The sequence below is a fragment of the Drosophila nasuta genome, chromosome 3 (genome assembly GCF_023558535.2).
Source record: "Drosophila nasuta strain 15112-1781.00 chromosome 3, ASM2355853v1, whole genome shotgun sequence".
Lineage (NCBI taxonomy): Eukaryota > Metazoa > Arthropoda > Insecta > Diptera > Drosophilidae > Drosophila > Drosophila nasuta.
This window is the reverse complement of record NC_083457.1, coordinates 27,755,404-27,781,297: the sequence shown is the minus strand read 5'-3', so window position 1 is coordinate 27,781,297 and position 25,894 is coordinate 27,755,404. Positions and strand designations below refer to the sequence as shown.

At 41.7% G+C, this 25,894-nt stretch overlaps 1 protein-coding gene across 3 annotated transcripts; it reads left to right on the top strand.

Moving 5' to 3' along the window:
• Positions 1–1,731: 1,731 nt before the first annotated feature.
• Positions 1,732–25,294, top strand: LOC132790943 (extracellular serine/threonine protein kinase four-jointed). 3 transcript variants are annotated; one of them, XM_060799704.1, is made up of 3 exons: positions 1,742–2,090; positions 20,034–20,345; positions 20,405–25,294. In XM_060799704.1, exon 3 carries the CDS (start codon positions 22,615–22,617, stop codon positions 24,649–24,651), a length of 2,037 nt encoding a protein of 678 aa, XP_060655687.1. In that variant the 5' UTR covers positions 1,742–2,090; positions 20,034–20,345; positions 20,405–22,614; the 3' UTR covers positions 24,652–25,294. The 3 variants fall into 3 exon arrangements, 2 of the variants coding, with proteins under 2 accessions (XP_060655687.1, XP_060655686.1); XM_060799703.1 differs by having other exon boundaries at positions 20,022–20,345; XR_009632840.1 differs by lacking the exons at positions 20,034–20,345; positions 20,405–25,294 and adding an exon at positions 13,462–13,663 and having other exon boundaries at positions 1,732–2,090.
• The last annotated feature ends 600 nt before the right edge of the window (positions 25,295–25,894 follow it).

Sequence of the window (25,894 nt, the reverse complement as noted above, 5' to 3'; positions counted from 1 at the left end):
CTGAGCTGAGGCAACTATAAATAATGAGAGCTTTCTATAAATCATTTTGCGAGCTGCCACTGGCAGGACATGGATATGCATGTGTGCATGTATGGTGCATGTGAATACACTCATGAATGCACTCATACACGTGTGCGTTTTGCATGCGTTTGATAAGCATTGGCCATGGCCAAATGGCCAATGGCAAGGAAAATAGCTTAATATGCGCCAACAGCTGCTGCTGCTGCTGCTGTTGCTGTGGTTGGAGATAACCATGCCACAGCATTAGCCAGCCAGCATCTGGCATCTGAGTCTGCTGTGCGGTTAGAGTGTTGTACTGTGTAGATATATTTATAGTTAAAAGCGCCAAAGGCCGAAAAACTCGTACGCAAAAATAAATATCCATATGGCTGGGCACGCACGCGCCCTAGACAGAGAACTCTACATACTACACGTAATTACAAAAAGTACTAGACTCGAGACTAAACTCAAGCTGAAGCTGAGAAAGAGAGAGAGCTCAGCGATATTGGAAAATCGCTTAACAAGCCAATAGGCTGAGTTATGACTGAGCTGCCGTCTTGGCCATGGCCAAGTTTGTTGTCGCTGTCGTTGTTGTTGCTGCTGCTGCTTGCTATTGCAGTTGTTGTTGCTGTTGTTGCTGTTGTTGCTGTTGTTGCTGTTGTTGCTGTTGTTGTCGTTGTCGTTGCTGCTGTCGTTGTTGTCTTTGCAGAGCGGCAGCAATTTGTTCTTGTTGTCGACTTTGCATGTCGCTGACTGCCTGACTGCTGCTTGCCTGCATTTTCCTGCTCCTTCCTCTGAACCCTCTAAGCCCGAGTCTGACTCTGACTCCGACTCTGTCTCTGGCTGTCTGTCAGTTTGCTTGTTTTGCATGCCAGCCAATAAGAGTACATATTTCTTCCCGGAAACTCAGCCGTTGCCGGGCAGTAGTCATCGTCATCGTCATAGTTGTAGTTGCTGTAGACGGCGGCTACTTTGGCATCCGCTGATTAGAGCAACGCTTGCTTCGCCATGTTCCAACCATGTTAAATAGCTGACAAAACCAATGTAAGGCCAGAAGTGGCCACCCGGCCACCACCTCTCTCCACCCTCCTCCACCCTCTACACTCCTGGTGCATCCGCATTACCGGATAGAGTCTGGGATCAGTCCATAATCTCTTTGCAATGCTTAAACTGCCGATTTAGAAATTAGTAATTTAGATAATGCTCTGCTTTGACTCTATAATTTAGTTAAGCAGCTTACGAAAGCAGCTTTGTAAAAAGTGAATGAAAAATTGATTAAAAATCGATTGAAATATAATCGAGAGTCTGCAGGGAAAATGAAAGTAATAGTTAATTTTGTTTAATGCTTTATTTGATCTTAGTGCTAGTTACAATCTAATTTTTATGTAAACTGCTTTTTAGCATACTATTTAATAAATGTTTGGTATATTTTAAAATTTATACCGCACTGTTTTGCTTATTAGCAGGTATCTTATGGTCAATCACACTTAATCGTAACTTTCTTACTGGTTAGAATTCAATTTGAAATTAATATAAGTTTCTTTTTTAATAATTATTATGCAACTTGATATATTTGTAAGCATTAATACTTTCTTTTATAATAGTAGCTGTGAGCTTATTCATTACTCATTATCTTGCCATTCATTCTTGACATGAATATTCAGTTCTTTATCCCTTGTGTTCATCTGGTCGTCAAAGTTCTGAGAGTTCACTCGATTAATCAATCAATTTGTTGAAAAATTTGTTTGTTTTGACATATTTGGTATAATGAAAACTCAAATATATTAAACAATTCCGAATTTGGCACAGATTTCAATTTCAGTGAGCATTGATTGACACGAAATGTACAAGTGGAGAGGTGTGGGGAGAAGGAAGGGATTGAAAATTGCAACTGCCACATTAATCATACGCAGCGTGGTGCAAATTTTAACATGTGTACACGTTGTTGGTTGCTGGAAAATGGATACTAGAGTTAGAGTCTCGACATAATCACGGCAACAGGTGGCAGCCAGCTATGCAACCAACAAGTCATTTGTGTCGATTTCGTCAGCAGGTTGCAGATAAACACCAATGTGAATGTGAATGTAAATGTGAGTGAGTATACGAGTGTATCTGTTATTTGTCGCCAAAAAAAAATGCAAAAAAAAATAAGATTGTCAGCATTTGATTCGTAAATGACATTCACTTTTTTTTCTAACCATAATCAAAATGTATGCAATTATGACATTTGCAAATGTTTGCCAGACCTTGAGGTAACACCCTCGTTGCAGCAGCTATGAGTATGATGAATAGGCGCGATATTCCTACGTGAATACTTCTGTGGGCCTAATAAAGCCGTTTGCCTCTGCCAGATTCCCAAGTTAAGCGCTGACATTTGCTGCTTATCGCTTTGCAAACACACACATTCACACTCATGAATGCCTAATTTGAATATTGTTGTAATTTTTTTTTTTTTTGTGTAATTTTCATTTAAAGTTGGTTTTTAGTTTTTTTATGGCAATGTTTACACTCCGCCAAGCAATTGTGCTTGCGGGTTGATCTCAACTTTCCGAGTCTCAGACCTCAGGGCGAGACCCTGGGTCTCGAGTGATCCTCACTAAAATGACAGGCAGAGGCGTCGGTGGCGATGGCAACGTCGCCTCTCATTTTGAAGATTGAACCGATAAAACAAGGGATCCGCAGCGGAGGCAACCGCAACACGCGGTGGCACAATGCACAACTGGGGCACACCTTTTGAACCTTACAACCCGAGTGCTATTGTGATTTCCTGCTTTGGCTTGTGGCGCACAAAACGCAATCAAAATGAATGGCACAATTTTGAATTTCATTAAGAAAATTGCGAGAATGGTGACAGCAAAACGGCGATCGGTTTTTTGCGGTTCTTGTGGTTGCAACTACGACTGAAACTTCCGTTTATGCAGTGAAAATAAACGAATACAAATAAATGCAGGAAATTGAATTCGTAGAGCATCTGCAAGTCGTACTGTTAAAGCTGTTGAATGCTGTTACAGTTGCAGCTTTGACAGCTTGCTGACAGTTGAATCTAAGTGCAGGCCAAGTCAAAGCTAAGACATAATCCGGCTACTGGAAATTACGCTACAATTAATTGAGCTACATTACCAGCGAAGCTAAGCTATGCGTTTGGGCGGAGGGGGGCAAGAGACCAAGCCTACGTTGAAGCTGTCACACCTTCGTCAGATAGATGAGGAGGAGGAGGAGTAGGAGCAGAAGCAGAAAGAAGTGTGGCTTAGCTGCGACAATATCGAAATCAGAATTGAAATAATCATGGTGAAGCGCGCTTTCCGGCTGATTCATTGCGTTTTTTCTTGGTTTTCGGTTTCAGCTGTGTCAATTCCTGTGGGACTTATGACTGATTGTGCCTCGATTTCAATTTTCGAGTTTGCCGGCAGCAGCTTCATTAATTTGCCTCAATGATTCTGCATTAGCTCGGACTTAGAGGGGCAGGGCCACCGGGAGATCTCCGTTTTTTTTTTTTGAAAGGGATTAACGCGACGAAAAGTTCCAATGAATTCGATTTGAATCAATTAAACGCCCCCATTGCTTCATGCTCCATTCCAAGTGTCAGATGAGCGCGACTTTTGTATTGCGTTGCCTGTTAATTTGTTTTTTTGTTGGGAAGAAGGCTAGCCAAGTCGATTGCTGTTGAAAAACTCGTTTCGTTTCGTTTCGTTTTGTTGTTGTGGCTGCTGTCAAGGCTGCCACATGGCGACACGTTCCAAAAAAGTTCCTTAACCCGTGCACGGATCGGCGCAAGCTCTAAAATCACTAGATCGCTTAATAAGCAGCCTAGCTGTCTGCTCAGCACAGGTTTCTTCTGCTGTTTAGCTCCTTCGCTCTGTTTGTGTCCATGTCTGCTCCATCTGTATCTCTGTGTGTGTGTGTGTGTGTGTGCGTCTGTGGCAGCTCCTTTGACTTGGCACCGCGGCAACAGCATAAAAATCTACACCGTTTTAAGCATAAATCGCCGCTGGGCATGCGCCGATATGCGTTCAACTCACTGAACTTGCCACGACTCTCGCTCGCTTGCTCGCTTGCTCCTGACTCCCTCAGCAGAAGAGATGTGGTTGCTGCTGTGGCTGCTCCACCTACTTCAACTCCGACATCGGCTGTTACAGTTTTCGCGTTGCCCGCCGACTGGCAAACATATATATTATTTAAATTTTTAAACGATTGATCGTCCTCCGCCCTGTACATGCTTCCTGCCTCCTGTGGCTCCACCTTTCTGCTTGCTGCTTTCTGTATAGCTCTTTCTTCTCCGTCTCCGTCTTTGTCTCCATCTCCGTCTCCGTCTTCGTCCTTCCCTTTCAGTCCAGCAACAGCCGCTACTTCTTCTATAGTACTTCTACCTCATCCATCGCTGCTCTCGTGATAGTTTGAGTTATTTAGTTGGCTGCTTTATTGCCCAGGCAAACTGCAGTCCTGGGCGTGTCTGAGACTCGCAACTCGCAACTCCAACTTCTTCGACTTCTTTGACTTCGACTTCGACTTCGACTTCAACTCCAACTGCAAGTTGGCGCAACAATGTGCGTTCTCCTTCTTGTGGTTCTTATAACAAAATGATTATGTTTTGCATATTGAGTGAAATTTGCATAAATGAGAAAGCTGCAAAATCTGCTGATGCCTGGGCTAAGCCTAAGAAAACAACAACACTCGCCACGGATTTAAAGTATAACAAAAACATTTTCCATATCAAAAAGTCGAAAAGAAGCACATTATCATAATATTTGATTGAGTTAACTGCACAAATTATGGGCCCAAGATGCGGTGGCGGTGACGGTGGCGGTGGCGGTGGCGGCAACGATTGCCCATTAAAGTGGGCGGATCCGGTTCGGAAGACTCAGCTCAGATTGAATAATATTGCCAAGGTCTTAACTTAACAGAACTCTATAGCCGAGGAAAGTGAATAAACGAAGCCTCTAAGCGCATAGAATAGAATGGCGAAAAAGTGCGGAAATTAAATAAAAATCATTCAGTAAATTATAGATAAATAGTTGAGATATACGCTGAAGAAAAGAGATTTGCAGCTACAGTTATAAAGTTATTTGGAAACTTGAATAAAACATTCCAAATTCGATAAATGAAATAAAAATCATTCAGTAAATTATAGATAAATAGAAATATTTAAAAAGAAGTATCTCAGATGCATAAATTACAAATAAAGGGACAAGATTTACGTGTGCTAACGAAATGAGAAAAGATTTGCAGATGCATTTGTGAAGTTATTTGGAAATTCAAAAAAAAAAACATTCCAAATTCTTTACTAACAAAACTATAAATTCCTTAAAAATCCTTTGCCCCTTCGTTTGCAGAGTCTCCTTTCGCTAGAAGTCTTAACTCATTTTTGGAAAATGGAAAAATAAGAGGAAAAGCTGCATTTATAATTTGTGTGGCATTCGTTGCATGTGTCAATTTGAGTTCAGTAAATGTTAGTTTCAACATTTTTCTTAGGCTTCTATTTACCCACGCTCATTTAACGCTTAGAACAACAATCATTAACATAAGAACAGAGTCACTTCCTCGGAACGTTAACGTAACGTTTTGGCTGCCTCTCCCCTGCCGCTGGTCCATGGTGATGACCCCGCCCCTCTCACTCTCTTTGCGTGTTGTTGTTGGCCTATGCAACTTGGCTTGGTGTCGCTGAACCCCTTTTTTTCGAGCAGCGATGCGCGCTAAAGAAATTAAAATTGAAAATTCCTTTATTTCAATATTTTGACAGTGACTTGGCAGCGCCTCGTTAAGAAAAAAACAAAATAAACTCGAAACAAACTCAAGAATGGGCAGCCAAACTAAACGAAACCAAACGAAACGAAACGAATACATTTCTCAGTTGTCTTTGTGGCCAGTTTGTGTCTTTCACTTCGTTGTGTGTGTGCGTGTGTGTGTTTACGTCTGAACAGAACTCTTTTGAAGGGGACAGGGACAGGGACAGAGGGGCAGAGGTTTTGAGGCTGTGCCCAACTTCTGTGAAATGGCCACAAAATGTGCCAAGTGCTTGTTGACTTGGCCTGAACTTGTTACAATTTCCATCTATTCCCGCTTTCTACGCCTCGTTTGCATCGTTGTTGTTCTCGCTGCTGTTGTTGTTGCTGTTGCTGCTGCCTTTGCTTTCATTTGGATACAAATTAATGAGTCGAGAATGTGTGTTGGATTGTGTCAATAGGCGCCTTTGCGACAATTGCCCCATAAATTAAAGCAAAGCATTGGCCATGCAAATTTGATATAAAAGCCACTTGAGCCACAGATAAGTGCACTTAGCTTACATATAAATTAATATTAATTATGCACTGATTAGCTCTGCATTCCACAAAGACAAATAAGCCCACAGCAGCTACTACACACAACCGATCAGCATTTGCTCTTAAACATTTGGCGTAAATCACTTCAATGCTTAAAGCACCCAATTGAATTTACGAGCACCTGAATCGCAAGAATCGAACATCGACCAACTCGAAACAGCCAACAATAAAGCTAAGAACAATCAGAAAAGGAGGCGAGACTTAGATACTCTATTAACCGTCGAGCTCAATCAAGAAAGTCGACAATATTGCTCTAGAATTCGACAATTTCTTTTTCAAATTGCGACATTAAGTGTTTTAGAAATTAAACGTCGCAGTTATTGACGACTTTATTGCACAGGAAGCTCAATTAAGAAAGTCATAGTTGAGCTAATCGATTTTATGAGCTGCTTTAACTATTCTTGACTATTTACACTTGCAAATTGATTACTAATTGCATTGAACACGAGGAAGTGACGTTGATAAGTAATAAAATCGAATAATATATCTATTATTTAATAAGTAAAGACGATTTGAAATTGGATATTAATTAGGAGGTGACTTTGATAAATAATATAATAAAATATTTTCATCTAATATAAATATCTGTTAGTAGGTAAAGATGATTTTAAATTTTGTATACTTTGCTAAATAATTAATGAATATTTTCATATATTAGTTCTGAAGTAAGGATTAGTTCAAATTATGTTTATATACATATGTATAAATAAATATATAAAGAAGAAAAATCTAAAAATTATATATAATATTAAGTATATATATATATATTAGTATGAAATGATGAATTTAAATTTTATATACTTTGCTAAATAACTTATGAATATTTTCATTTATCAGTTCTGAACGAAATATAAATTATAAAATTATATTGTAATTATATTATTATTATTATGTATACATAAATAGATAATGTAGTTAAAAGTAGAATAAAGTATTCAAATAAAAAATATTATTTAAGAAATATTAAGTGGATTTTCAGCTGATATTTAATAGCTTGCTAAACTTGTAGTTGGTCAGTTATTGAGCTTGTGACGTATTGCGCCAAGTTGGCATCGATTTCGCTTGTAAATTTACTTGTTCAACTAAATGCTTGAGTATCTGTTGGGGCTCTCGATGCTGTTGCTGTTGTTGCTGTTGTGCCGTGTATGGTTGCGATCGAGTCGTTGTTGGCAGACCGCATTCATTCAATTGCATTTGACAGGCGTTTGCCATAAAAATGATGACAACAACAGCAACGTCGACGATTAGTACAACTGCAACTGCAAATGTGGTAAATGCGGTTGCAAATTTACATGCACTCAACGGACATCGACTGAAAGTTATGACAAGATATCGAATCGTGGCTTTACCATTTACCTTGGCCATTTCTCAAGCAGACGCTCGTAGGCGTTCAATGGCGACATTTCGCTTTCATTAGCAATTGAAATAGTCGATCGTATATAGAAAACGTATCATTGAAATTGGATTTAGAAATGGATAAAGTTATAAATAGCATTGAGAAATGTGGCGCCATTTATTGTAGCTTTTGTGTGTGTGTTTTTGTTTTGTTTGTTTGCGTTCCTCCTGCTGGCAGTTTCTTTAAGTTTTTTATTTTTGGCTTTCCCAAGTGCCGTCTGTGTGCACGACTGCACGAGTTCGGTTTCAGTTTCCCAGAGTCGAAATTTGTCAAACGTAGATTTCAGGGGAATTTGTCAAAAGCGGATGCAAGTGAAATTGATACGAGCGCCTTTTGTTATGGCCAAATAATAAGAGGAAGGTGTGAAAAGGTCGTCGTGCCAAGCAACCAAGCAACCAAGCAGCCATCGCACGAATCAAACACAAGCACAAGAAGTAGGAAAAAAAAAGACTTGAATATTTCAAAATTTGAAAACTTAAAACCAAAATTTGAGATCTGAGAGCACTTTGCTGCATTCCCAGAGTGCGCAGAGCGTTGCATATCAGAGTGGTTGCTGCTGCTGCTGAAGCAATCGCTGAATCGTCGCAGCCACTGCTGTGGATGCTGTGTGATGTGGATGTTCATCTAATCTGTTTGGTGTTAAGTCCAAAGGAGCATGTGTAATTCGATTGTTTACATGCGAATGGATTCTGAAGCAAAATTCTTTAGCAAAATGACAGCAAAACGGAGCTGAAAGAAATGAAATCGAAGTGCTGCTGCTTTGGTTTCTGCTCTTTTTTGCTGGCAAGCGAATTAAATATATCAAAACGAAACCAAACTGGCATCTCTCAGATCACGATGGAGCTCATTGGAGCGCAGGTTACGCCTTGAAGTCCCTTCTCACTGGACACTGTGGCGCAGCAGGAGGCGCAATTTATTGGGTTCACTCTGGGATGGATCTCACTTCTGTGTATGTGTGTGTGTATTGGGGGTGTCGCTGCTTGCCAGCGCCGAGCTGTCTCCCGCACTGTCAGTCTATCATTTTATTAAATGCGTACCCGCCTGACGTTCCACACTCATACTCGAACTCACATACTCATACTTTACTCGTTTGTCAGTCTCTCTGAGTTGTGAACGCGGTCTCATTGTTGGTTCTCAGTCTTCGTCTTGATCTTCGTCTTCGTCATCGCCATCGTCTCAGAATCGTCTTCAGCATCGTCGTTCATCGGTGTGTTTAGCTTGAATTGTGTCGCAGCGCAAGCAGGCAAACTGAAGGCGAAGGCGTCGTCCTTTCGCGCCTGAGAGATGCGTTTCACTCATATCCGGTTAAATATTCACACCTCAGCCGTGCCCCAAGTACAAACGACGCCACAGCTCAAGTCCAAAACCAACCGACGAGTTTTGCTAAATTGCATTTGCCGCTTCCATTGCCATTGACGTTGTTGTTGTTGTTGCTGTTGCTGTTGTTGTTGTTGTTGTTGTTGCTGCCGCTGCTGCTGTTGCGGTATTAAATTTCAAACCGCACAGCCTGCTGAAAAGGGGGTGAAAAGAAGAGAGGGAGGGGGGACTTGGGATGGACGGCTGGTGCGGGCTGGCGTAAGTAATGCCCAGAAATCTTGCAGATTTGTGGCGTAAAATTATGAAAATTATGTCTGACACATCCTGCTGTCTGCTTAAGGTCTTTGTTTATCCTGGCAGCGCGGCAAAAGGGAAGCGCCTCCAACACTCCAAACGCGACAGCAACAACAACTATAACCACAACAACAACAACAACAATCATAACAGCAACAACAACAACGAACTTATTTGCATAAGTTTGTTTTTTGCGTCGTTTGGCTGCGACAAAGTTCGTTGCTTAAGTCTTTCGTTTTGTTTGCTTTACCTTATGCCATGTGTTTGCGCCGGCTTTTCGACCAAAGGAAACGCCTGCACACAGCACCAAACAAAACGAAAGTGAAATCACTTATGACACTCGCTTAACAACTCATTACATTCATGTTACTTGCTCTTCGCCTGAAGACACTCGATTTATGAGGAGGCGAAATAATAATAGAGAAATTTTCATTAATTGAAATTTTGCTTATTAGGCTGAGAGTTGGAAATTACAATTGAAATTTTGCTTATTAGGTTGAGAGAAGGCAAATTATGCATAATTATTTCAATATTAAATAATATAGATTTTTTTATGACTTCGCATTTAAATAGGTTTGGCATTTTAAATTAATTTTTATATTTAACAGAAAGTTTTAAAATTTTAAATAAATACTTCAATATTCATTTTATAAAGCATTTATGTATTTTTTAATACTTCGCATTTAAATTCATTTGGTTTTTAAATTAAGTTTTTTTATTTTAAAAATTCATGGTTTCAAGCTTTTATGTTTTTTATGAATTCGCTTTCAAATTGATTTGATTTTGAAATTGAATCGAGTTAATAAAATACACAATTAGATAAATCAATACTCAAATCAGACGCTTTATTAATTTGGCTTTAAGTAGTTTCTTATGAATTCGTATTTACGAGCATTGTTAATTCGATTCTCACAACATGCAGAATACGAATGGAATCAATCGATGTTGAAGCTTGCAAGTCAAAACGTGTCTGCTTAGTCACATAATCCAATGCCACGCCCTTGCACTTGCGTCTTTCCTCCTCACGGCAATCGAATGGGTTGCTGCCTGCTGGGTCAGCGCCTAATTGAGTCATAGCCAGAGTCGGAGTCAGAGTCAGAGTCGTCTGGAGTCAGCGGGAACGACAAACACGAATTAAGCACAATAAAATTGTGTATCGCATTCGCATTGGCATTAGCTCGACGGTGGTGCAAGGTGAAGCGGTGGAGTTCTAGCCTTGAGCCTTAGCCGGTCACAGATGCGCCGCTGATTTCGGGCGCAACGAAATGAAATGCCAAACCGAAAACAAAAACAACAAAACGAAATGAAACGAAAATAAAAGAACCAAATAACGAAATTAAATCAGCAAAACACAGCACAAATAAAATCCATTAGGTGTAGGTACCTCATACGAAAAAAACGCGACAGCAACTGAGATAGAGAGAGAGAGAGGTAGAGCGGAGTAAGGAGCGGAGACAACGACAACGACAACGAGAACGGCTGCGACAGCGACAACTGCGATGTCGTGAGAGCTGGCTGTCTGCCTGGCTACAGCCCCATCATGGTCTGGGAATCTGTTGTGGCTCGTTTTGGTTTTGGTTTTGGTTTGGCGAGAAGATTTGTCATTGTTAGACGGGTTCTTAATTTCTCGAATGCTGCGCGAGAGCGAGCGCGAGCGCGAGCTCAGCGGTTATTCAAACGAAGCGGCCATCAGATCGGCGCAAGGCTCATGTTTTGGCACCCACAATCCCCAATGGGTTGGGTACAAGTCTGACTCTCTGTGTGTGAGTGTGTGTTAAAATGTGTGTGTGTGGGTGATGCTGATTCCTGGAATAATAAAGAAACCAGTTTGGCGCGCATCTCCATTCATAATTGCCAAAGCTGGCAACGGATCACATTTATGGCTGCAATGACAGCAATGGGCATCAAACAGACCGCCAGCTATCGGACCACCCACTGGCCAGATCAGGGGCATCTGAAGTAGTAGCAGCAACATCGAGTGCAACAGCAGCAGAAATCGGCATCAAAAGTGTTGCAATGAGGCATTTACAATAGCAAACGAGTTAATTACCACGACGGCGGCTCAACACATGCCTCGACCTTATAGAGCCACTTGCAACTGCAACTGCAACTGACTCTCTGCCACAAGTTGCTGCCACAGTCTGTCCGCTGTCGTCTGGCAGTTGGACTCTCTGGGTATGTGTGTGTATTTGTGCAAGTTGGCCCAATCTGCTGCATTGATCGAGCAAACGATCTGCGATTGCGTTTGGCTTTCCCTGTTTCAAGTCTTGTTTTTGCGCCTGCGCGTGTTCAAATTGTCCAAAGCGTAACAATTTAATATCGATGCGACTGGCAGCCACAAACAGCCACAGCAGACACTCAGACAGCCATCGTCGAGACCAAGCCAAAGCATCCAGTCAACCAGCCAGCCAAGGCAGCATCTGCATAGCTGCGGCTGCTTCGTCTGCCAACGGTGGCAACATGTGCCTGCGCCTGCAACTGCAACAACGACTGTGGCAGAGCCTCTGCGCTTGCCGTTTTTCGTATACCCTGTAGCCACAAAACTGCAAGGAGTATAACGGGTTAATCAAAATATGAAATTTTGTTGAAAATACTTCAAATGAAAGCAAAGCTTGTGACTGCATCTAAGCACGAGCTGTCATCAACTGTCGAAGTTTCATTCAAATATTTCTACCAATAAAATGATTGTCTAAATAAAAGTGTTTCTTATATTTTAATTCAACTTCCTTATAGGGTATCTGGCAGTCATGCCCTCACACCTCTTTGCTTTTTATGCATGTTTTACGTTTCGCATTTTATTTAATTGATTTTTTTGCACCGCACTCGCACTGGCCATTAATTCATTTATTTATTTAGCGCTGCGCTACCAACGACATCAACTCTGCACTAAGAGCAGGGGGGTATGGAGGGTTGAGGGTGACTGAGGGGAGAGGAGGTGGTTTAGGTGCTGCAGCTGCGGATGGGCATGAATTAATCGTGCTTAACACCATTCTTGGCATATTCTGGCAATGGCTGCAATAGACTCGCAATTTGGTTTCGTATGCGAATTTAGAATTTAGAGCGGAAGCACTTAGCTTCTTCTTTCGATTCGATTCTGTTTTGGGTTCATTTCGGGATCGTTGGCGGTGGCGGTGGCGGCGTCGCGTATCTGGTATGCATGCGTCATTATCTCGTATCGCATCATTAATAAAGCCATACAAATAAAAATAAAAATAATAAAAAAAAACACACACACACACAAAACGGGCCAAGAAAACGCAATGTTAAAATGAAACCGACAAAAATATGTATGGCTCCTTTTACAAAATGTTTATACTATATGCACAGGCACAGCTTCGATGCGGACGACACGAGACACGAGGTTGGAGCTGTGAAAGGGGCAGCGAATTGTGCGAGTGTTTGAGTGTGAATGTGTGACTGGGTTTTGGGTTCGGCTAAAACGTTTTCAAGGTCAGTGCGACGGCGACGACGACGCCGACGCCGAATGAATGTGATAAATGAAGTGTCTCCGCGCGAAATAGCCACAAATCAAAGGTAGGCCAGGACCAGGTAACATAATGTCGCTGTTGTCGTAGTCGCTGTGAAGTTCAAGTTCGCATCGCATCGCCTCGCCTGCGAAATATTGAATATCAGCTAAAAGCATTTCACAATAAGCGAGAAAACATGCATTCTGAGTGCTAAAATGGTGAAAACATCGCATTTTATATATGAATCATATCGAGAGCGAATCAACTTCATGCTCTACGACGAGTACACATCTCACTTCTCAGAATTCTGTTCACTTTAATTTTAAATATGATACACTTTTGACTATAAATGTGTGTTAACATGCAAAACATCTTAATATCATTTTAATAATATTAATAATAAAAATTAAACAAACACATTTCTTTGTTGTTTTATCAGTTATAGACTGAAAAAAAAAAACAAATTTCTGATATGGTTGATAATTTTTAAAACAAAGGTTCTTATGTTCTTAAAATAAAACCACTTTAAGAAACAATTCTTAAAACTAAGACAAGAAATGCAAAATTTTCAAAATAAGACTAAATATACTAGATTTATCATAGGTTACTAAAATCTGTAAACTATCGAAATTTCTATAAAGATTTTATCTAGCTTTGTTTTCGTTAATAGCTCATTTCTCTATTTCAATGTAAGGAGGAGGTCCTGGATTCAAATGTTGCGCGAATCGGTGTTAAGAAATTCGTACGTCAATAACAAATATATAGAACTGAATGCGCTAATTAAATAAAAAAATAGTAATAAATTCAATAAATAGTAATAAAAAAATAAATAGTATCAAAAAAAAAAAAAAACAATAAATTATAAACAATATTTGGGCTTAAAACTAAACGATTTTTTCTTCTTTTTAATAAGAACTTGGTTCTTATATCGAATGTTCTTGAAATCAATATTCGCTTGCTAACATTAAGATTATTTTGTTTTTAACGCACTTTGATTTTAGAACTTTTTTCTTTCGGTGTAAAGATCAGCTATTAAACAAACTTCTATTAATTAAATGTATATTCGATCTCACTTCCCTCTTTGATGCCGCTGTGAGAAAATAGCTATAAATTTAATAACCTTTTTATGTCGTCGCTATTAACACTATTAGGCGGCTTTCTGCTGACTTCATAATGCATTTTCATTGTAAAAGATGTCTGCAAGTGACATTCACATTGAGATGCCAGAGCAGCAGCAACAGCAGGTGATACATATGCATGATATGATGATCCAATCCCAGTTGTTTTTGATGTTGATGTTCAGACTTCTCGATTTCAGACATCCATTCCCATTCATACGAGAGTGCACTTACAATGTTTTCTTTGCTATTCGCTAATTAGTCAACTTCAAGGCAACACTCAGACTCAGACTCTGACTTAAATCTCCCTCCCCCTCCCCAATAACAACAATCATATGATATAACAAGAGTTGAACAGAAACACAAATAACAGAAAAGCAAAAACAAAAAAACAAAAACAGAAAACGCGCTCCAAAAAATTCCGACTTAAGTGCTTTTAATTATCCAAAAGAATTCAGTGGTATTCTGAGTTTGGTATCCTTGTTTGTCATCATCGTCATACTTGGGGCTGCGTCTTAAAATTACAGGCGCGTTTGTATGGCGGCAGCGATCTGACTTCTTCATCTTCTCCTCCTGTCCCCCCTCTTCGATTTGTTGTTGTTGTTGTTGCTGTTCAGCTGTTGCTAGTGGCCTTTTGTCAGCGCTGTTTCCAAAGTTTTTAACGCATCATATGCAGGCAGTCTGTCTCTTCATCGTTCATCGCCCATAAAAGGTGTGCAAGCAAACGCATCGATCTCTTTTATAAGTCTCTGCAGAATATTATACCTGTATGACATACATATCAAAGGAGTCCATATTCCTTCACACACAGTTGCGACAAAAGCATATTCATAACATAACGAAAGCGAGAGTTCAAACGCTAAAAAAACTTAAAGAAAAAGTTGTAGGATTTTTCTCGACTTGGCTGAAATGGAAAAAGTTTTAAATAAATTTCTAAGAATTCTATAAATTCATTATGTTAAGATCATATTTATTATATTTGATATTTAATTTGAATTTTGAATTATTCTAATAACAATGATTGATATTTATATACTGGCTACCTATTATTAAATTAGAAATTATTATTGGATATTATTTTAAATAAGAGCGAATTTAAAATTTAAATATTATATTTAAAGTCTGAAAGTCTTAGTCGCTCTGTTTCATCTCATTGCAACAAGAATTAAATAATAGTAATAACTTTACCAACATATAACAGCATATTTGGCAAATTAAGTTAAGTTTTCTTTTGTTATAGCAATACAAATGTAATTAGTAACATTTCTCTATTTATTTAAATTTAATTTTTCTGAATTTTTTTTTCAAATATATAAATTTTTCTATTCACAAAATGGCATCATTTATTAAGTGAATACTTAACTTAAAAATTCACTATAATTCTGTAAGCTTCATTAGGAAAATTTATATTGAGAAGCAATAAGACATATTGGGTGTTTTGTGCAAAGTGCAAAGTTTACTGAATATTGCTGTTGTTTTTTTTAGTTGTTGAGAGTCAAGAATAATTGGACATAAAATACTTGTTGGATATGCGTGTTAGTTAGCGCATATTACAGGCGGCGGCAGCTGCTGGGGCTTGGCAGTAGCAATGCGTCGCCAGCGACATCAACTGGCGGCATCAGTTTTTGGCTAGAGACCCGACGGCAAACGCAACGCTTGTTTCCTGGAAATTTATCGCACACACACACACACACATACATACACAGAGATGTACGCCCAGCCGTTAGAAGGTAACTGCTGCATCAATGTGGCATCATTGGAAATGGCAGGCAGCGAGCGAGCGAGAGAGCGGGCTGCTTATCGGAGCTGTGGAGCTTTCTCAGGAGAAATGCCAGCAATGAAACTGGCGGCGTTGGTGATGCTGCTGGCAATGGCAATGGCGATGGTGAAGGCAATGGCGATGGCGATGGCGATGATGGTGGCTGGCTGGCAGACTGAATCCCAGGCAGCTGCCAAGATCAAGTTGATTGAAGGGCCTTTCAAAATAGAATACAAATACAGAATTCAAGGCTCAGCCCAAAGATTGCAAACTCGAGCTCTCGCGACTCGAGGCTCGAACTCTTTGCACTGTTTGCCTTAGCATTGTAGGAAGTAAACTGCAGCGCAGTGCAAACAATGTGAAGGGACATGCAACAAAAATATTGTTATAATGCAGAGGTTGCCTTCGCCATTTGGCTTTGCCTTTGCCTCTGCCTCTGCTTGCCACACAAAAATTGTATCCTGCCAACGGCTTAAGACTATGGACCCAGGCACTTCATTGGCCGCAGGGCAAAGGAGTATGCATATAAGTATAAGTATAAGAGCATAAGTATGAATGCGAATGCGAATCCGAATGCGAATGCGACTACGATGTGTAGTATTGTGGCAAGTGGCAATGCTCGACGACGCCAGCAAAACCGAAGGAGGACGGCAGCAGTTATGCCAAGTCAGCGTGATGCGCGCAAAGTGACGAGTTTTTAATGAATTTGTTTAACTCAGGTCAGGCCATGGCAGCCAAAAGAGACAGCCAAAGTCTGGAGTTTGGAGTCGTTGAAGAGCCAACAGTAAAGAGGCAAGCAGAAGCAGCAGCAAGAGCCACAGTTACAGCTACAGCAGCGGCAGCGGCAGCAGCAAGTGCCCCATACCCGTGCTGCCCTTGTTGAAGTGCACCACAGGCTGGCTAGGATGTGTTATGAGTATATGTCTGTAGACATTTTGTGGACTTGTGTGGATTTGTGGATGCAAGCGCTGACGGCCCGTGACGATCGTCGACGTCGACATCGAAGAACACTGTATGCAAGGAGTGAGTTCCTGCCTCTTCAGCCTGCTTGTGGCAGTTTCGTCCAAGTCGTCGTCGTCGTCGTCATCATCAGCGACGCCAGCCAGCCATCCAGCCAGCTAGCGTCTAGCATGAGTGGTCTGGAATCTAGCAATGCAAACAATGGCAGCTTCACTTCTCATCGCATATGTGCCATGTCCACCATCTCTTGCTCTAGCTCCAGTTCCAGTTCCAGTTTCGCTTGATGTTGACCACTCGCACATCATCGTTGCCTTTGCCTTTGCGTCACTTTGTGTGTCCTTCGCCGTTCACTTTCGTTGACCACGCGGCGACGCGTCCGCCGATACATTTTCTTGTATTTTTTTTCTCTTTTCTTTCACTTTACTGTTGTTGTTGTTGCTGGTTTTTTTCATTTGTGTTTGCTTCTCTTGTGTTCAACAAAATGTTCCAAATTGTTGCGCACTGCAAACATTTCAAGAATTTGCGCTTAACAAACTTCGAAAAAATGCTTTTTTCGAGTGTGTGTGTGTGTGCGTGTGTGTGTCAAGTTTTTATTTCTTTCTTTGTTGGCTGCACTGAAAGTTATACGCTGGCCGAAAGACTTTGGCAATAATTAAAACGCGACGGCGACGGCAACGGCAAAGCAACGAAAAAGTGTTCCCACAAAACAAAAGACTTAGGCAATGAACTTGCCATCACAGTTATACAATCTATCTATATCGTTATAAGTATGGCATGGAAAAGACCCCAAACATCATTTGTCAAACACTGGGCAACTGTTAACTTCTCCTCATCTTCGTATATTTGTTTAATTCGATTAACTTTGGGCCGGGACATGGACCTCGCTGCTGGCTGATGGCAGCAGTTTGACCGCTGCTGTTGTTGTTGTTGTTGTTGTTGTTGCTGTTGTTATTGGCTTAAATATAACAAGTTTACTGCGGCGACCACCACCACCAGGTTTCTTTCCCACCATATTGGCAATGTGGACAGCCAACAACAACAACAACAAGAACGGCCTATAAAAGGTGGCCAACGAGCGAGATAAGATGACTATGAAGACTCAGTGCCAACTCTCAGTTTTCAGTCTAATTCCAAAGTCGCAAACGTAACCAGTCCAGGTTACAATTTATCATTCACATTTACACGGGGCTGAAGAAAAATGCCACCCGGCTGATTTTATGCCTCGCAACGAGCTACAAAAATTAATGTTAATTAATTTGACTTAAACTGACGATTTCAACAGCCACATTGCTGCGGGGCACATGGCAAATCACAGGCAGAAAAAAAGCTACGCTACAGAAATAGAAGAAGAAAAAACTGAAACAGATAGATATAAATATCAAAAACCGAAAAAGTTAAACAAAATCAAATCAAAAGCTACAAACACAGAGCGAACAATCAGTGCTCAGGTTTTTTTTTTGTGTGTGTGGTCAGCAATTTGAAATGAAATGAATTTTTGTGTTTAGCTGATTTGATGTCGCTCGATTGAGATTCGGATATGGAGACAAAAGTCAGATTCAGATCGATTGATAATGAAGAGCAGCTAAAGTGCCCAATCAGACAGCTGACACTTTTAACTTTATTTTATTGAATTTTATGTTTATTTATTGCAAATGTTTTCGTTTTTTTTCTGTCTCTTTACTATTTTCTCTGTTTGATCTTTGAGTCGTTATCTATGCATGGCCATTCGATTCGATTTAATTTGATATTTAATGTGCATTCACTTGGCTATTTTATTAACCGATATTTGCATTTTAATGCGGGAGTGAAGCAGGGGGGGAAGGGGAGATTGTGATTAAGAATTGTGTTAAGTAGACGCGATAACTGTAAAAAGAGTTGGTCGTAAATTATGTTTATGCCTGTCATTCGATGCTGAGCAACTTTTAATTGTTAGTGCAAATTCAATTAGGCAAATCGTGAGTCGCAACTCGGAACTCGCAACTTCTCAACTTCGAGAGTCTCCCCACAAAGCTGTGGCTCTCTCACACACACACACACACACAAACAGACATACTCAGAGACTCAAACGCACGAATGCAGACAGAAACACACTCAGCAGTAGCCCGGCCAAAAGAATGCGCCAGCTTCGACTTCGTTGTTGTTGTTGTTCTTGTTGTTATCGTTGTCGTCATTGCCTTCGCTGCCTGCTCTGCCTCTGCCTTTGGGTCTCTGGTCTGGCGGTAGTGCCTGGTCTGGATGTGAGCAGAACTCTACTCGAGCTCGACTCATTCCGTTTCCAACGCACATTCGCGCTCTGTCCTCGAGTAAAAATTCTCTAAACATGCTGTCAAGTTATGTCTACATTCCTTGATCAAATTTTTTCCAACTTTTTGTTTTCTTCTCGTTTTCCTTTGCTGCCTGCCATCGCCATCGCCATCGCAACTCGCAGCTCACAGCTCGCTCCCGCTCTGAGCACCACCAGATACTAGTTTCTTAATGTGGCGCAGCAAATGTGCCGCGCTGAGCATAAAAATCAACAACACGAACGCTTCAAGAGCTTCAAATGGGCATTAAAATGTCCACGGTCTGTGTGCGGCTCAATTGGGAGAGAATTCTCTCCTTGCTTCTCTCTCGCTATATATCTCTCTCACCTTCTCTTGTGTGATTTATTGAGTGAAATATTCTTTGAGTGAAGTCTTGTGTTTGCTCTTAAGAGCTGCTCTTTATATCAACAGATTGACAGTATTCAACTAAGAAATTATATTTATCAACTGATATATTAAAGTTTATTTTCAAAATCTAATATACTAAAAAGGGGTAATTCATTTTATTAAGCAATGTCAAAAATATGTGCATCATTTTATTAAACTCAATTTTGAGTATTACGCAATTTAATTAAATATGTTATATGTGACGTTTTGCCGTCGGCCAATTCATTCATAAATGCTTTTTATGCTTCTCTACGTTAAACGATTTTTATGTAAATTAAAATTGCGAAGCATAACATATTGAATTATTATTACAATCCGTGATAAAATTCCATATTGTCAAATTGATAATTAAAGTTGCACAATAATTTGACAAAAACTTATCTTTCATCTATATATGAAGTCATTCACAGAATTTGAGTTCTACCGTTTAAGCACAATTATTTATGCATGGATAATTAAACAAATAAGCTTCCTCTTGTATGAAGTTTATCTAATACTATATACATTTTCACTAACATTCACTCCAATTTTGAAAATTGTCGTTAAAAGTCGCTTATTTTGTTTGCTCCATAAAATGTTTAAAAATGAACGAAAGGATAGAATCTTGCTTTTTTGGCTGCTACTTAGCAGCTTTTTATTGCTAAGCCAGACTCATAAGGTGTGTATTTTATATAAAATGTTATTTTAATTGAATATTCAACAGTTATTTTTGTAGGCAATTCACTTTTCGGATGCTCGTTGCTTTGTGACTGGCAATAAAATTGCGAATATCACATGTGGTGTGAAGGACCGAAAATCGTTATACTTCGATTTTAAAACCAACAAGAATGTCCTCGTCAATTTGGTGGGCGTTTCACGTATTACGCTAAATACCATAGGTAGCAAAAATGCTCTAGCGCTCAATGGAATGAGGCTGGATATATGCCAGATACTAGCTGGAGCTTCTCGACCTTCACTGCTTTCGTTTATAAGCAAAGGATTGCGAGAATCACTCGTTGAATTTCCCAAAAAATGTCCTTTGAAAGCGGTGAGTTAAAAGTTTAGTACAAAAAAAAAAATAGTCTTAATGTGAGTCTTAATTTGCAGGACACCACCTATAGAGTGCACAACATGAGCTTCGATGCGAGCGTCTTGCCTAGATTTACACCTGACTATAATTTCACATATTCGGGCATTTTTATGGCAAACAATGTGCACAGCTTTGAGGTTTGGTGTTGGGGCGTATTTAATTAAATTTCATATTTAAATGTTGAAGGAAGTAAGCTTAAGGTTCAACAAATATATTATTAAAGAGAGCATCGAGTGCTTCACAGTTGAGTCTCACTCAAAAAGCAGCATTTATTACAGAGAGTGAGATAATGAAAAGATGAGAGAGCAGTGAGAGAGCGAGAGCGAGAGCTGAGCCGGGTCTGAGTGGCTGGTCCGGTCTTTAACTAAGCCTGGCGACGACTCTCCAGCCGACAGTCTGCCATCCAAACTCGAACGAAGCGGTACGCCTGCGCGCACGTTGTGCAATTCGTCAGATACAAGATACATGAAGCTAATAGACTGCTGTCACAACTAACAAAAAAATACCATCAAAGTGAATGAATGTGAATTGATTTTTAAGTTGAATACCAATTGAATACGCAATCTATGTGACTATAACTATATACATATGTGAAAGACAAGAACGAGGCAACAACATCGCGCAGACATCGAACGGCAAAAATTATAAAAAAGGAGAATCAAAAGAAAAACAAAATAAAAAAGCATAAAAATTCCTCAGATCGTTGTGTTCGGTGTGTTCGGCGAGTGAGCGAGCGAACAACGTGAATGTTGTGTGTGTTGGACGGTCAAAAGCCGGACAAAAAGCCCTAAAAATAAAATAAAAATAAAATCAAGCAAAGGTGCGAGACAAGAAATTAAATTGATAAACCTAAAAGCAAAAGCAAACACAGCAACCACAGCAAACACAGCAACATCGAAACCCTTGACCGTGCCTAGCTTGAGTCTTGAGTCTCTGGGCAGGACTTGGAATTGGACTTGTCGCGCTGCTGTGGCAATTATCAAGCGCAATGCATCAGCCAGGGAATGCCAAACGACTGTTGTAGACAAGTCTCTGCGTGTATGTGTGTGTGTTTAGGTATATCAATGTGTGTGCGCGCGCGTGTGTGTGTGTGTGTGTGTGGTAAATAGCTCAAAGCCACGAAATTGGTTTTATCGGTGCGCCAAAATCACCAATTGCAAAAATTGCAAACAAAACAGCGAAGCTGTTAAGCCAGCCAAGAAGGGACTAAGCCACAGCCAAAAACAAAAAATATCTATAGAAAAGAACAAGTAAAAAAACTATAAGAACAACAACAACAGTAGCAGCCAGCAGAAGAAGAAGCAGCAGCAGCAGCGACGGCGCATCGCGTGGAGGTCGCGATAAACTGCAAAAGTCCAAAAACTGCGGCAAAACACTGGGAAGGAGGAAATTGCTAAAATATTACCCGAAAGGCATATTCGCTATGTACATACGTGTGCAACGGCCACAGATACAGACAATAACAACAACAACATCAAGTACGACAACAGCAACAACAACAACAGCAGCAGCAGCAACAGCGAGTACGACAACAACAATAGCTAAAGCGACGGCTGAGCAAAATGTATAATAAAAAATTACAACAAGTGATCGTGCAGAAAATAGATCGATAAAACGACCAAATAAAAAATAAAGTAAAAACACAAAAAACAACTACAACAAATACGAACAGAACGAGCGAAAAAAAATAAATAAAGCGGCGTTGGGCACGTTTTTTTCCTTTTGTGTGTCTGTCTGTTTTTCTGTTGTTGCGCTGTTTCAATTTCAATTGTGGAAATCGAAGAAAAATCGCCCAAACCCAAACGCAAAGCTTCGACGTAAACGTAATAAACGAACCGGTCAAAGCGAGACAGATAGGGGGAGTGTGAGCGAGAAAGAAAGCGAGCTAGTTGGTGATAGAACTAGCGAAGGAACCCGGCAAAAAGCGAGGAGAACCCGCAACTACACTGATCAAATAGCCTTGGATCAGGCGCAATATTTATTAAACAAAGCCAGAAATTAATTTCACGACTTTCGTCGACAACGACGACGAGCTGCATCTGAGTTTCATCTGGCTAACCCCCGCTTCGATTGCCCCACCCCGGCCGGCGTCTTCATGCGCAGCTTGAACTTGCACTCGGATTGAGAGCGTGACAGCAAGCAACGAAGAACGATTGAGACTGAGGAGAGAGCGAGAGCGAGTCAGAGAGAGAGAGGCAGCATAAAGTTCGGTGACTGCAGCAGCAAAATGTACGACATCAAGCGCCTGGAAGCCGGACAACAGCAGCAGCAGCAACAACCCCAACAGCAACCAATTGAGAAAATTTTAAGCGATCGTCTGTGCGGCACAACGGCGTTGCAACAGCTACAGCTCACCTGCAGCGTTATAACGCCCACGCCGCGTAACAGCAACACGCACTGCAGCAACATCAGCAACAGCAACCTTAGTAGCAGCAGCAGCAGCAACTGCAGCAGCATCAACAGCAATCCCATTGAAGCCACACACATGACACTGTTGACGCTGCGTCGTCGCCGGGCGTTCCAGCGTCGCGCTTGCCTGCTCAGCATACTGGCCGCCTTTGTCTTTGGCATGGCGCTGGGCGTCATCGTACCCATGCTCGGCCTGCCCGACTACTTTGCCAACACGAGCAGCAGCGGCAGCAGTCTAAGTGATGAGCCAATTGTTCGATCCCTGAATCTAAGCGACGATCCACCTCCATTGCCCTACAGCGTTGCCTTCATACGCGACGAAGCTGTTGAGTCAGAGCTGTCAGCGAATCTAGAGCTGAGTGCCGAGCAGGTATTTCGCAATGCATTCCACTTGGAGCAGGACAAGAATGCGCCCGACTCCATGATCGTTAAGAAGCTGGACACTAACGATGGCAGCATCAAGGAATTCCATGTGCAGCGCATTAGCAACGGTCGCTATCGCAAGGGACCCGAACGTCGCTTGTCCAAGTCGTCGAGTTCAGCCGCCACAGCCACCGCAAGCAAATCGCTGGCCAAGCCACAGCTGCAGCTGCAACACCAGGCAACGTCGACGACAGCGGCTCGCGATCAGCAACTGCAGCAGGCAGGCATCATCGAGTCGAACATCTATTGGGGCGAACTGGTGGAGCAGGCACTGCCCAAGGGCTTTGCGGCCGAGGATCAGCACAGCTGGGAGCGCTATGTGGCAGGTCAGGGTCAGGTCACGCGGCTGGAGCAGGGCTGTGGACGCATGCAGAATCGTTTGGTTGTGTTCGCTGATGGAACGCGTGCCTGTGCACGCTATCGCCAGAACACGGATCAGATACAGGGCGAGATATTCAGCTATTACCTCGGTCAGCTGCTCAACATTAGCAATCTGGCGCCCAGTGCAGCGACAGTCATTGACACAACGACGCCAAGCTGGTCGAGTGCATTGGGCGACATCACGCAGGCGCAGTGGAAGGAACGTCGGCCGGTGGTGCTAACGCGTTGGCTGGCCGATTTGGAGCCAGCGGGCATACCGCAACCGTTTCAGCCACTGGAGCGACATCTCAACAAGCACGATGTCTGGAACCTAACGCAGCAGTTGCAGCATCAGCAGCTGAAGCGGGAGAGCAGTGAGAGCGAGGGCGAGAGCGAGAGCGGGAGCATGTCGCGGGGATTACTCAAGCGACTGGAGGCTGCCGCTGCCAGCAGCCAAACGGTCGATCATCAATCACGCATGCTTGAGGAGTCAGCTAAGGAGTTGTTGTCCTCGACTGCAACTGCAACTGCAACGGCAACAGCAACAGCAACGACGACCTCGTCAACGACGGCTCTGCTGCAGCGACTAATTGAATTGGCACAATGGTCCGATTTAATCGTCTTCGATTACCTGATCGCGAACCTCGATCGTGTCGTTAATAACTTGTACAACTTTCAATGGAATGCCGACATTATGGCTGCGCCAGCTCACAATCTTGCCCGCCAGAGGGATACGCAGCTGCTCGTGTTCCTTGACAACGAATCGGGCCTGCTGCATGGCTATCGGCTGCTCAAGAAGTATGAGGCCTATCACAGTCTCCTGCTCGACAATCTGTGCATCTTTCGTCGTCCCACCATCGAGGCGCTGCAGCGATTGCGTGCAGGAGGAGCCGGAGGTGCAGATGGAGGAGCGGGGACAAAGCTGCGCGAACTCTTTGAGCGCACAACCAGCCCGAATGTGCGTGATGTGCTGCCCTCGCTGCCGGATAAATCAATCAAGATTCTGGCGGAACGCATCGATCGCGTGCTGGCCCAGGTCCAAAAGTGCAGCGACAGCAACAAGAGCAGCTAATGAAACGATACCAACGATCGACAACGACAACGACTCGAGATCGCGAGATCGGAATCTCAATCACAATCTCAATCGGAATCGAAATCGGTTTAGGGAATTGTCGCCACAGACATTGACTGATAAGCTGTAAATATCGTTAAAGTAGAAACTGAGGATGGAATATCAATCAACCTAAAGACATAATTTAAAATGTTCGCTTTTGTTAAACATCATATTAGTTACTTGGTTAATCTAATCTAAGCATAGGGATTAAACTTAATCAAATGCCAAATGTTCACAACTGGCCCAAAAGCTAAAAAAAGAAAGAGAAAAAGAAAAAGAAAACCAGCTCCACAGTCAAGCAACAAGAATCGGGCCAAGTACGAGTATTAGCAGGTCAATATCGACATCGGATCATTATCTAAAGCGAGTATTAAGCAAAGTCTAGCTTAAGCTTAAGTCTAGCCATAGAAATTGTTCACATCTTTATATTATTATTATTATTATGTATTAGCTTGTAGTTTGAGATACTTTTGTGATATTTTGTTTAAGCATTAGTGGAAACTAATTTAAATCATTAAGTAGATATCATTTTTTGTATAATTTATGGGCCATTTTCCTTAAGTGAAACAAATAAAACACACACAAGCAAAATCGAAAAGCGTCTCGCAAGTTGTTTACACACACAGATACAATTGTAGATGCTGATGCAGATACAGATACAGATACAGATACAGATACAGATACAGATACAGATGCAGATGGCACTGAAGTTGGAGTTCGAGTTGGAGATGAGCACGCCTGCGCCCAGTGAGAACTTACATAGTCATGACAATAAATTGTCATTGATCTTTTTTGCAGGTGAAGCCCAAGAGCCAAGCGAAAGAGATAGAGAGAGAGAAAGAGAGAGAGTGAGAGATGAGCAACAACTGTGCCTCAGCAGCTGTGAGCTGTGGCAAGTACTCGGATAGTCGGATACTGGGTGCCTCCTTCGATAACTACTCCCATGGCTGTCTGTCTGCGCTGCGCTGCATTTGTCAACTTGCCAGCAGCGAAGTAACTTGCCACAACCCGGTCTCTGCCTCTCGAGTGGCACTGTTGTCACGCAGGCCGCAGTCTCAGCCTCAGCCTCAGTCTCGGCCTCAGTCTCGGCCTCGGCTTCAGCCTTAGTCTTCGTCTCGGCTTGCTTTTCATAATATCTTCATAAGCATTTGAAGTGTTCCCCCTTCTCTGTCTCTGTCTCTCTCTCTGTCTGTCTGTCTTT

Bases quoted from the DNA above. Each gene is read 5' to 3' on its own strand.
- LOC132790943 (XM_060799704.1), top strand. From the start codon at position 22,615: ATGTACGACATCAAGCGCCTGGAAGCCGGACAACAGCAGCAGCAGCAA.